This window comes from Pygocentrus nattereri, chromosome 4 (assembly GCF_015220715.1).
Source record: "Pygocentrus nattereri isolate fPygNat1 chromosome 4, fPygNat1.pri, whole genome shotgun sequence".
NCBI lineage: Eukaryota > Metazoa > Chordata > Actinopteri > Characiformes > Serrasalmidae > Pygocentrus > Pygocentrus nattereri.
The window spans coordinates 30,743,159-30,756,216 of NC_051214.1; the positions used below are offsets into that span (position 1 = coordinate 30,743,159).

At 39.2% G+C, this 13,058-nt stretch overlaps 1 protein-coding gene across 1 annotated transcript; it reads right to left on the reverse strand.

Moving 5' to 3' along the window:
- Positions 1 to 2,035: 2,035 nt before the first annotated feature.
- Positions 2,036 to 11,189, reverse strand: psma8 (proteasome 20S subunit alpha 8). Its single transcript, XM_017689299.2, has 7 exons — positions 10,988 to 11,189; positions 10,123 to 10,249; positions 9,775 to 9,899; positions 5,243 to 5,365; positions 5,001 to 5,120; positions 4,819 to 4,881; positions 2,036 to 2,550 (listed from the first exon to the last, which is right to left on the reverse strand). The coding sequence occupies exons 1-7, from the start codon at positions 11,087 to 11,089 to the stop codon at positions 2,455 to 2,457; spliced, it is 756 nt and encodes a 251-aa protein (XP_017544788.1). The 5' UTR covers positions 11,090 to 11,189; the 3' UTR covers positions 2,036 to 2,454.
- Between the last annotated feature and the right edge of the window lie 1,869 nt (positions 11,190 to 13,058).

A 13,058-nucleotide genomic window follows, 5' to 3' on the forward strand; every position in this document is an offset into this window, starting at 1 on the left:
GATGCAAGGAGTAGAGGTCGTAAAGGTGGATGACTTCAAATATCTTGGGTCAACCATCCAGAGCAATGGACAGTGTAGAAAAGAGGTGAAGAGGGTGCAGGCAGGATGGAGTGGGTGGAGACGGGTGTCAGGGCTGATGTGTGACAGAAGGATAGCAGCAAGAGTGAAAGGGAAGGTTTACAAGACAGTAGTGCGTCCTGCTATGATGTATGGTTTGGAGACTAAAAGACAGGAGGCTGAGCTGGAGGTGGCGGAGATGAAGATGCTGAGATTTTTTCGTTGGGAGTGACAAGGATGGACAAGAGTAGAAATGAGCAGATCAGAGGGACAATGAAGGTGGAGCAGTTTGGAGATAAAGCCAGAGAGGCCAAGTTGAGATGGTTTGGACATGTGTTGAGGAGGAATAGTGGATATATTGGTCAAAGAATGGTGGAGATGGAGCTGCCGGGTAGAAGGAGAAGAGGTAGACCTCAGACAAGGTTTATGGATGGACATGGAGATGGTTGGTGTAAAAGTAGAGGAGGCAGTGGATAGGGGAAGATGGAGGCAGATGATCCGCTGTGGCATCTTGCTGGGGATCGAACCAGCAACCTTCTGGTCACAGGGCCAGCTCCCTAACCTCCAGCCCATGACTACCCCTAATCTGTCAGGCCAGATTAAGCAGGACCTTTTTTTAAATGTCATTATGTATTGACTCCATACGCACAGGCTCACAAATAAGGTCCAGCTGGAGTTTTAGGTTTCAAATGCAAAATCAACATTACTGATGAAGATGGCAATAGTAGACAATTCACTTCTTCAGAAGATAAGTTGTTCATGTTTTGGCTAAACTCTCTTTTGATACATTTTTAATATGCCTGCAAACATCAGATTCATCTGCTCAGGGAAGGGGTCCAAAGCAATCCATGTTACAATCCTAAATCAAGCACAGTGTTGTTGGAATGCTTGGTTCTACCTACGGAGTTAGAATGTTTTTAGTGGTGCAGATAGGAACCATTCCCAATCTCTCACAATATTTCTTGACAATGTTGTGTGTGCTACCTGATATCTGAGACAATGGGTTTGAGAAGCTTTTTGCCTAAATCTTATTTTTTAAATCCATTCATAGTGGAGAGGTATAGGGAGGATGTACAAACAAAAAGGCAAAACAGGCCCCAAAGAATACTTTTTTTTTTCACTATTATTAACATGACGTAAGAAAAATGATGAACATGTAGGTTCACTGGTGGTTTTGGATAGTTGATAAAATGGCTATGTTTGCATTGTAGACATTGTGCCTCCTGATTCCAATCTGAATGTGGGTAAATTTATCTCCACTAATTCAATATCAACTGTTGAAACATTCCTCTTGCACTGCAGATATCAAGCTGTTGGACCACAAACTGAAAAAGCTGAATCTCCATCAAACTGCTGCAATAGCTCAGACTGATAAATTTACAGTATATTAAAATCAGGTGCACAAGCAAAACATAAGTTGAAGGTTCTTGTAACATCCCACTCTAAAAATAGTTTTAAAAAAAGTTAAATTATTCTTTTTAATTCCTATCTAAAAAAACCTCTCGGAACCTTCCCACCCACACTTCTTGTTGACTACCGCATAAACACCCAATGAAAATTTTACTCAATGAGGGGGGTGTCAAAATTGTTTTGGACTAGAATGCTTAAATTTAATTAATTATTGATCGTATCTTCAGCCTGGCTTGAGAGTTTCTTGTCGGCTGTGTGTTTCAGTTCCCTGCACAGATCAAAGGCAAAGGGAATGAGAGCGCTCTAGGTTTCCGGCCCACTGACGAGACGTCAAATGGAGGAAGACAAAGGCAATTTATCCCATATAAATATTCATCAGCGCAATCATGAATACAAAGACAAACTTTTAACATCATCAGTGGCCTATTCTCTATTCACTCACAGAGACACACGTTTTACAAAGTCCTTTCCTGTGACAATCATGGCAAAAGAAGCAAGCCATGAAAGCAACGCTTCCGAAATTCAGATTTTTTTCTAAACAACAAGCAAGTATGATCCAGCCAGAGAATACAAACAACAATACTTTATTTCCGTATGTCAGTTTGAGCACATCCTCACAAAATCCTCTACTGCAGTAGAGACAGTGCATCTAACCAGGTTTTTAAAAAAGGGGGAATGCTTTCCATGCTGTAGTCACTGCATTATATCCAATTCCATTGTTGAGTCCTCCAAAAACATGCTTTACATACACAGGAAACATTTGAGGAAGAACATTTTTAAAAAAGGGCTTGTCAAAAAAAATCAGTGATTAAATATTGCATTTAAAGTTGAACTTGATGAAATACTCTAAGTGAGGTTCATAGGAAATAGAGATGTGCTCCTAACTAACAGAGGGTGGGAAAGGAGGCCTGGGTCTGAGCCAAGTGCTTCTGCCCATATAAACAAAACAGAACAGCGTAAAGGACTTAGTGAGAGCGTGCTTAGAACCTATGAGGATTTCTTCTGCTTCTTCTTCTCAGCTTCCTCCTCTTTCTCTTTCTCAATTTCAGCAACCAGAGTCTCGATCTCCTTGGACTCCAGAATCTGATGAACAGAGAGAAGAGTGGTCACTTTCACCAATAACGTAACTGAAAGAGCCGAGATGGTACGCTCTTGAAACAAACAACAGTAGTTACCCCTTATGTACAGTACACCTGAATGCTATGCACATCTACATCACATTTCATTTCGTACACATGTGCATTACATGTAATTATAACTTTAAAATGCCACCTACTTAAGACAGCAGAGAATTTAGAGAACAGTAACTGCCCAAATCTAATATTTCACATTCAGCTGAGTGGCATGTCCCATGGAAATGGGTTTCAAACTCAGCTACACCTCTACAATTTAAAAATGGAGCTTCAAACAAATGAGGCTCTCTTTAAAAGATAGAGGTGGAACGAAATATGAAAAAAATATTATAGTACTATATTAACAACATAACATATAACTCACTATTCCTTTACTTCAAAAGGTCACCAACCGTCCCCCTGAAGATCTACTTTCCTGTAGATATTTACTACAATTTAAACCTGACAAACATCACTTAGCTAATCAAGTACTTCCGAATGCAGTAATTAGAAGACCTAAGTAGGATGATGAGGGTTGGAGCTAAATGTGCAGGAAGGTAGATTTCCAGGATGAGTGTTGACAATTACACTTTAAAAATAACATTTTCTACAAATGTTAATGCACCGTTATATTCTATTTGATTTCTTGAAATAAAAAGAAACGTGACTGTGGCAAATGTAAAATTTTGGAAAGCCGACTAATTTAGTCCCCAGTAACATAGCATTGGGTAAATATCACAGTTTGCAAATGCTTTTTGCAGCTGGCAAGGTGTTTTTCTATCCGTTCTGTGGAACTTTTCTCCCATTCATCCTTGCAGAACACTTCCCATTCTGTGATATTATTGGGTGCGTCTTGCATACACTGATCTACGCACACATTATAATGTTTAAGTCAGGAGACTATGAGCGCCAACCTTCAGATTGCATTTTAAGTAGTTGGTGATGGTTTCTGAGAAACGTTATGAATCACTCTTGTAGAAACCAGCATCCTTTCAGCTTCAATTTCTTGATTTGTCATGTACGTTTAGTGAAATCCATTCTTCTATCTATCTGTGCAATGTTTCCTGTACCACTGGCCGCCACTGAAACCCAATGCACAACAGATCCACCCCATATATAAACTGTCAAGGCATTTTTTTCATCAAATGCTGCTCCCTTTTCCTCCAAAATGTACTTCTGGCAATTGTGGTCAAATTCTGTTCTGTTTTTACTTCACTAGTCCACAGTACTTCCAAAAACGCCTCTGGCTTACCTCGATGATGACTTTTGTGATAGTCATAGGCGAGGTTTCTTTCTGATGACTTATACACAGATCATGTTTCGGCAAGTAATGCTGCACAGTAGAACCATGTACCACCACTACTGTGTCAGCTAAACCTTCCCTCATGGCCTCTGCAGTCATATAGGGGTTTTATCTTGCTTTTCTGGCCAGCATTCGAGCAGTTCCATCAGAGTTTTCTTGGTCTTCCAGATTTCGCCTTGACTATCACAGTTCACTCTAACTGCTGTTTTTTTTTTCAGTTTGAACAGGGGAAGTTACAAACTAGCAGCGCTTTTATAAATGTATAGGCCCCCCCCTGTTTTGTAGGCATCAGTCAGGTTCACTTTCAGATCTTTAGCCAGTTTAGAGAAGCCAGCGGCTGACTGTCATTCCAAATGACAATACTTAACCTGCCTTTCCATTCCTAGAGTCAATTAAGGCCTAACAAGTTAATTAAGTTTGAGGACTTTACTAAACTTCTGCATGTCACATTAATATTTTATTATTATTATTTAAGTTTATCAAATTGATGCTACTGTGCATTTACACTTGCTGCAGTGTTCAAGAAAATATTTCTAAGGAAGCTAAAAAATGTCCATACAACTGAAAAGCGCAAGTTTTTGAGAATGAAACGTGACAATGGTCAAAAACTTGAAACATGCACAAGGCAGAAGTTGTCAAAACAGTCTCACAGTCCATTTAACAGGCAAGAGCTCCAGAGGTTCATATGACTACAAGAGATGTTATGATGGAAAACTGTGTATTGCTCACAATTCAGTCATTTTGATTAAAGCACACATAATTATCCAAATTAATTAATTTATAAGCACAATTAAAAACAACAAAATAGTACACATATGAATGATAAACAATCAATGCAAATAAATAAATAAATACATACATACATACATACATATCAGAAAATAAAATTATTGAAACACCCAATACTAGGAAACTAATGGATGGACAGATTATTACCTTGAGGGGCTGGTTTCTCCTGATCACAGCCAGCTCAATGTTCTTTCCACCAGACTGGACAACCTAAGTTCAGAGAATTTATAAAAAAAATAAAATAAAATAAAGACACATTTGATCATGTTTGAAAAATCTGTGTTTTGACCAGGTTTGTTGATAAACTGCCACATGCTCAATATCTATACCTCTAGCAGGGCTTTAATAGCCAGTTTGATGGCATCATTGTCACTAGCAATGGCTTCATCTGTGTAGTTCTTTTCCAGAAACTCCCTCACAGTCTTAGCACTGCGCCCAATTGCATTTGCCTGGTAACAAACGAGGAAAGGGTGGAAAGTGATCAACAATCATAACTGAGATATTTATACAGATGAACACATGAGTAGTGTGTTTATAATACAGTTCTGCTTACAGACCTGCTCTCCCTTACCTTCCATGCGTGGTATGTTCCTGAAGGGTCTGTCTGATACAGCCGTGGAGTCCCATCATAGTCAAAACCCACAATCAAGGCAGAGATGCCAAAGGGACGCCGTCCATTGCTTTGTGTGTAACGCTAACAAAAGAATTTTAACAATATTATGAATGAACAAAACCAGAGTAACATTGGCAGGCCTCCAGTAAAAAAAACAGCTTAAGGAGCCACTGACACCTAAATGAAAAAAAGCCACTGGCGCCTGATTTTTTTTTTTAAATGCCAAATAATAATATTCAGAAAAATAAAGCTTTTCAACACACCTCAGGCCAGCTCTGTGACTTGAAGTGGAACTGCATTGATTTTTCAAATTTTTTTCATAATTAAATGGTTAACATGTCAACAAAATCATACTGAGTAGTTTGGAAAGACTTTGTTCCAGAGAGACTTGCAGAAAAGTATTACATGGAATGGTTATGAATGCACTACCTGAGGTCTGAGACACTGTTACACAATAACTTTGCGACAATGTTTTGGTTTAAATTTCAGTCAATGAATTTTAATCCATTCATGGTGAAGGTGTGGCATTTTAATAAGTGTTTCCTCAAAAATGAATACTAAAAAATTGTTGAAATAAAGTTATAGTCATATAGCTGAGACAGACAGACAGACAATCTCCTCAGTAGAAAACAGGCTTAGCGCTGTATGTATGGGACAGAATGAACTTCTGACCCAGACACAGGCAGCGCGTTGTATTGTGAGCAAAATTAATAAGGAAAGTGCCCAACCAATGGACTTGCGGAGGGGAAGATGACTCAATACAGAAAGGCTGAGAAAATATTTAAAAATATGTTAAGAGTGGTTAGAAATAAGGATTTCCAGAAGACTTGTTAAACTAATACATAATGGGAACCAAAAGGTGATTCCAGGACATATTTTAAGGGATAGACAGGGTAATGAGCTCACCCTGAAATTGGATATAAAGAAGGATGCTTTGTGATGATCTTTGCATTTGGTTGTCCAGGAACTATCTTGCCACCTGAAGCTCAATAAATGAACTGAGGACCTTTTCCTTCCTTCTAAAAGAACTCATCAACTGAAGTTTGTTTTTTCTTTTACGTTTTGCAGAATACTTTTTAATTTTATGACCCTTTTTGCATAAGAGACCAGAATAAGTTTAGAATGAAAACCTAACTTAGAATAATTAGTTGTAATATAACATACAGTGGTGTGAAAAAGTGTTTGCCCCCTTCCTCATTTCCTGTTTTTTTGCATGTTTGTCACACTTAAGTGTTTCGGAACATCAAACCAATTTAAACAATAGTCAAGGGCAACACAAGTAAACACAATTTGTAAATGCAATTTGTAAATGAAGGTGTTTATTATTAAAGGAGAAAAAAAATCCAAACCATCATGGCCCTGTGTGAAAAAGTGATTGCCCCCCTCGTTAAAACATACTATAACTGTGGTTTTTAACACCTGAGTTCAATTTCTCTAGCCACACCCAGGCCTGATTATTGCCACACCTGTTCTCAATCAAGACATCATTTAAATAGGAGCTGCCTGACACAGTAAAGTCCACCAAAAGATCCTTAAAAGCTACACATCATGCCGAGATCCAAAGAAATTCAGGAACAATTGAGAAAGAAAGTAATTGAGATCTATCAGTCTGGAAAGGGTTATAAAGCCATTTCCAAAGCTTAGGGAATCCAGCGAACCACAGTGAGAGCCATTATCCACAAATGGCGAAGACATGGAACAGTGGTGAACCTTCCCAGGAGTGGCCGGCCGCCCAAAATTACCCCAAGAGCGCAGCGACGACTCATCCAAGAGGTCACAAAAGACCCCACAACAACGTCCAAAGAACTGCAGGCCTCACTTGCCTCAGTTAAGGTCAGCGTTCATGCCTCCACCATCAGAAAAAGACTGGGCAAAAATGGCCTGCATGGCAGAGTTCCAAGAAGAAAACCACTGCTGAGCAAAAAGAACATTAAAGCTCGTCTCAATTTTTCCAAAACACATCTTGATGATCCCCAACACTTTTGGGAAAACATTCTGTGGACCGATGAGACAAAAGTGGAACTCTTTGGAAGGTGTGTGTCCCATTACATCTGGTGTAAAAGGAACACTGCATTTCAGAAAAAGATCATTATACCAACAGTAAAATATGGTGGTGGTAGTGTGATGGTCTGGGGCTGTTTTGCTGCGTCAGGACCTGGAAGACTTGCTGTGATAAATGGAACTATGAATTCTGCTGTCTACCAAAAGATCCTGAAGGAGAATGTCCGACCATCTGTTCGTGAACTCAAGCTGAAACGAACTTGGGTTCTGCAGCAGGACAATGATCCTAAACACACCAGCAAGTCCACCACTGAATGGCTGAAGAAGAACAAAATGAATACTTTGGAGTGGCCTAGCCAAAGTCCTGACCTGAATCCTATTGAGATGTTGTGGTATGACCTTAAAAAGGCCGTTCATGCTCGAAAACCCTCTAATGTAACTGAATTAGAACAATTCTGCAAAGATGAGTGGGCCAAAATTCCTCCAGAACGCTGTAAAAGTCTCATTGCAAGTTATCGCAAACGCTTGGTTGCAGTTGTTGCTGCTAAGGGTGGCCCAACCAGTTATTAGGTTTAGGGGGCAATCACTTTTTCACACAGGGCCATGATGGTTTGGATTTTTTTTCTCCTTTAATAATAAACACCTTCATTTACAAATTGCATTTTGTGTTTACCTGTGTTGTCCTTGACTATTGTTTAAATTGGTTTGATGTTCCGAAACACTTAAGTGTGACAAACATGCAAAAAAACAGGAAATGAGGAAGGGGGCAAACACTTTTTCACACCACTGTATGTCCGGACTTGAGGCGGAGGCCAAATCGCTCTTAGTACCGACAGAGGGATACATGAAGGGTGTTCTAAGGCAAAAAAGTCTCAAAGAAATTTACCATCATCAACGTTGCATAAAAACTCAGACGACACGTGTAGGTTCACTGGTGGTTTTGGATAGTAAATAAAACGGCTACATTGGCATTGTAGACATCTGCAAATGAACCATTTCACATCAAAGCAATCTTGACTTAACCACTGAATTTTAAAGACATTTTGAAAAATCTGTGGAATTCCTCTTTAACTATCTCTGCCTTCCACCATGCCTGATTCTCGACACATCCAGTCTGCTTTTTTTCATTAAGAAGATTTGGGAGGTGCATTTGTTGATGGGTAACTAGTTCTTTATGTGCTATAATATAGGCTGAGGTGAATTTAATTTGAAGCTCTTTGAATGCTTTCTTGGCTGTTTCTTTGCTTACACAAGACACTACGCGAGCTAAGGGAGTTTCTGTAGGAGCACACTTTGCAATAATGAAAGCGCATGCGTTTTCATGTGTTAGCTTTTTGCTGTGCTATTTCAGTCTTTTTGTAAAAGATTCATTCCTGTTAATGAATCATTTAAAAATGATTCATAAACAGGAACAAAAATTTCCCGCTGTATCTTGGCTTGTATCTTGGCAAGTAGATCTTTGTGAGCATCTTTTACCAGTTCACTGGTCCTGAGTGAGACTGAGGTTCAGCAGATGACCTCTTAAGGTCTGACAGAGACATGGACTGTGTGAGAAATCTTATCTTTTTGCTTAGCAATTGTCTACACGCCACCGTTAATGGCAGCTTGACTCAGCTAGGCTCATCTGCTTTGTTAGTCAGGTTTTGCCCCTCTAGTTAAAATCCTGTGAGCATGCAGGTGAACAAAAAGTAATAAATACATAACTATAGTAATAAATAGTTACCATAAATAATAACAATCCAAAATTGCTACCTGTCGCCACTGGCGGGTTAATTAATTTTAATACTCCTAAAATTAATCATTTTAGTTGCAGTCTGGAGCCCTGATTAGCAGCACTGGAAAATGACAGATGATAAAATAGCTTACTGGGGGAGAGGATATACACTCAAAGTAGTTAAGAAAGAAAAAAAGTGTTACAATTTTTTTCAATTTTTCAAAAGAAAAAAAATCTTCAAAACAGTGCATCACAGGTACTCCTGTCTCAGTCTCTTCTAAAGATCTCTTATTTGCTAGTTGTCATGAAAACCACAGTCAGCAATCAAAACTAGGCAACTGTGTACCTCCTAACAGAGTAAAGTGGAAGTGGAGTATGGAGAGGCTTATAATATCCACACTCAAATGACTGCACATTTTTCTGAAGTTGCCTATAACTTCTCAATGTTGTGATTTTGGGGGCTTAGGTGGGTGGCTGGTATGACAGGAATTAAAAAAAAAAAAAAACAACAACAACACACACACACACACACACACACACACAAAAAAAAAAAAACATTTAAAAAGTATTTGGGAACATTTATCAGAACCCTGTCAATATGTGTAGAACATAACTAGAGAATCTAATCATATCATATTGAATTTTAACTTTTAAACACTTTGGTTGGTTGTTTACATTTGATGGGAACTAAATAAAATCTAATTTCATTAATTAATAAAAAAAATTCCTTGTATTGCGTAATGTGCAAACGATTGAGTTTTGTAAGGACTGGTACCTGTTTAAGGGTTGCAATGTATCGAGTGATGTATTCTACAGTAACAGGGTCCTCCACTGTAAGTCTGTGGCTTTGGCACTCTACCCTTGCTCTGTTAATGACGATCCTTGCATCAGCCGTGAGACCTGTAAAGGAACAATGTATACACGTCGTTCTTACTACTATGACAGTAAAGCTTTATTGTTCATGCTGATAAAAACAGTAGATTGATTTGGCTTCCCTATCAGAGCTCAATCTAACAACAAGCATCATATTAATTACACATACAGACTCAAATAGCTCAATTTGACAAAGTGAGTCTGACCATGCAAAAAGCTTCGCTTGGATTTTGAGAAAGTAAAAGATTACCTGCAAAGGCCATACAAACGTGTTCATCAAGGGCACAGATCTTCCTAACAGTTCTCTCTTCCTGCAGCTTTGCCACAGACTTCTTCTCTACACCTAGCACAACAATGTCTTTCCCACGGATTCCAACCTTAAGGAAAAAGAAAACAAAATAAAGGAAAACATCAAGACAATTTCTATCCGTAGCTCGGGAGTTTGTTCTGTTGACAAGTGAGGGCTCAACGCAACTACCGGTCCCACTGCTTACATGATCTGCAAAACTCGTATCTGACTTGTAAACAACGGCAAATTTTCCGTTCAAACAAAATGCTGCTAAAGTACAAAAAAATCCCAAAGCTAAAACGCAAGTTATAATCCTACGTTGCCCTCCACAGGTGCACTGCTATATCACACCTAATTCAGCCTTGTGTCCCGTCTCATAATTAATCGACAAGAATAATAACTAGTGGTACCGTAAACGCCATCACAGTGCAGACTTGTTTATTCTGAACTAGTCCTAGTATTTTTAGTTCATTATGCAATCTCTAAATACAGTTAAACCTTTAATGCGCCTACCTACGTTAGCCTGCTAGCACCAAAGCTAGCACAGGGCTCCACAACATGCAAGTCACGCTTAGCGGACTTCTCATTCAAAAGGTGCTAACGCTAGGCTAACAGTTAGCACGGCTAGCGGCGACGCGGTTAGTCGGCTTCTTGGCTAAACGTTTTGATAAATTAGTCAACCAATTTCAGCAATTCGACATTTAACAGTTATCAGTGAGACATCCGCTCGTCAGGTGCCCTGTCATTTTAACCACAGTAAGTAGCTAGATAGCTGGAGTAGAAGGTAGCTTTCTTGTTAGCCGAAGCTGTAGGGCAGCATACTCACAGCTGTAGAACCCTTCTTTACTGCTTCTTGAGCATATTCTACTTGAAACAGATGTCCATCAGGAGAGAAGACAGTGATAGCTCTATCGTATCGAGCAGCCATATTTCCAAAGTAGATCTCAAACGGACATACACATTAGCTAAACACAAGGAACCAACTTTCACTAGCCTCTCCAATTCAAGGCTTTCAATGCGCATGCGTGGAGATGTGTAACAATTGCATTCTGGGACCTGTAGTGTTTGGGCTCGTTTGGCGGAAAACCGCTACAGCGAATTCTCCATAACCTGCGTTACATAGAGGTATAATTTTGTTTAAAACATCGATATAAAAGAAAAAACTGCACTACGGATAAAACTGTAGAGTTTTTGTAGAAGGCCACACCAGGGCCGCCAGAACCACGGTGGCGAGCGGGCATTTGACCCACCACTTTTCAAAGTAGCGTTACTGTGGCGATGCCCCGCTATTTTTTTAGTTCAGGATGCGACATAAAAACATCGGCTTTCCCTAAACTGCCTGAAGTGCTGATCAGCACGAACAGACAGAGAAAGAATCCGCAGAGCCAATCGTAATCTACATCGCCTTCAGACCGGCCTTGGATGGTGCGGAACTGTCTCTGGTTCGGTTCTGAACCGCGCTAATTCACGAGAGACCCGCCCCTCTCCTGTCCCTGCGTCTGTGCCGTCCACTGCAGCCAGATGTATACATACATATGAATGGCTCTCAGACACAAATAGAATTATTTTTTTCTTTAGCTTTCATTTCATAGTTAGCCGTTGTAATACTTTCACAATACAAATAACGCTGTAATGTAAACTTGAACCTGAGAGAAATATCTAGTCAGATATGTGTACATGCGAGTGGTATTCACTCAGGGACAGTGGGCGCAACCACAACCTTTATTTTTACTCACTGTCATATATGTATATATGTAATGTACGTTATTATATATAATTGCAATGCTTTCACAATATAAATGTAATTTTGTCATGGGAATTTTTGTCCCCTCCCAAAAAAAATGCCCCCCCCCACACCTGGTGTGGGCAGGACGCTCCTCCCATCACCCCACCCTTCCCCACTGATGAGCTACCACCTGGAAAATTATAAAAGTAGCAATAAATTTATATAAAATGAGTAATGTATGATTTTTTCTTTAAATATATACACACACATTTTTATATACTGGCAATTTTAAATACAAGCACTGCTATCTGAGGTTGCAGCTACTGTAGCAGCATCCAGACAAACACTGACACCGTTCATGATCAGGTTCAGAGGTGGGTATGTTAGTCTAAATCAACACTCAAGTAAAAGTATTGATACTTGCATAAAATCATTACACCAGTAAAAGAACGTTCCTCAAAATAAGTAGTAGTAGAAAAACAAAAGACGCATGTTGAAAATCTATTTTAAGTTATGAGTACTGCAGTGGAGCTTCCTGCTACATCCAGCATTTATCAGCACAGGAACTGAAGATTGTGCAAGTCTTTTCTTCTCCTTTTGGGATTATTTTGGTCTAAAATACAAAGATTCAAAGTCAGAGCTGTAACCAATCGCCAAGCAGTACAAATATTGCCACCATCAAAACATATTGAAATTAAACACAAAAAGGAATTAAAAACTAATACGAATGGCTAAATTGTAGCTAAGTAAACAGATTCCTTAACTCACTAATATACTTTAGCAGAGGTAAAGGTTCTCAAATATACAGCACTAAGTACTAAAAGCAATACTCAGAGAGTAAAAATACATTTTACTGAAGTACATGTACTTGAATAAATGTAACTAGTTACTACGCACCTCTGAATAGGTTTATAAAGGCATTTCATTACCAAGACATGAAAGGCAATTTTAGTCAATGGCCTAATTGCATTTTGTAACTTAGCTGGCCGCTTTTGTTTTAACAATATGTTTTACCCCACCACGTTTGGAAGTGTGGTGCCACCCCTGGGACACACATCTCCTGCTCCAGTGTTATGCTTTATTTAAGGCTGTCTCTGTAACTTGTGATAATACTTTTATTAGAATACATTTCTGTTTGAAATGTAGCACATGTAGCACTTTACCACACAGT

Coding starts and splice junctions, on each gene's coding strand:
- psma8 (XM_017689299.2), bottom strand. CDS start 11,089: ATGGCTGCTCGATACGATAGAGCTATCACTGTCTTCTCTCCTGATGGA. Junction 9,900..10,122: donor CGTTTGTATGGCCTTTGCAG/GTAATCTTTTAC, acceptor GTTCCTTTACAG/GTCTCACGGCTGATGCAAGG. Junction 5,366..9,774: donor ACATTGCAACCCTTAAACAG/GTACCAGTCCTT, acceptor TTCTTTTGTTAG/CGTTACACACAAAGCAATGG.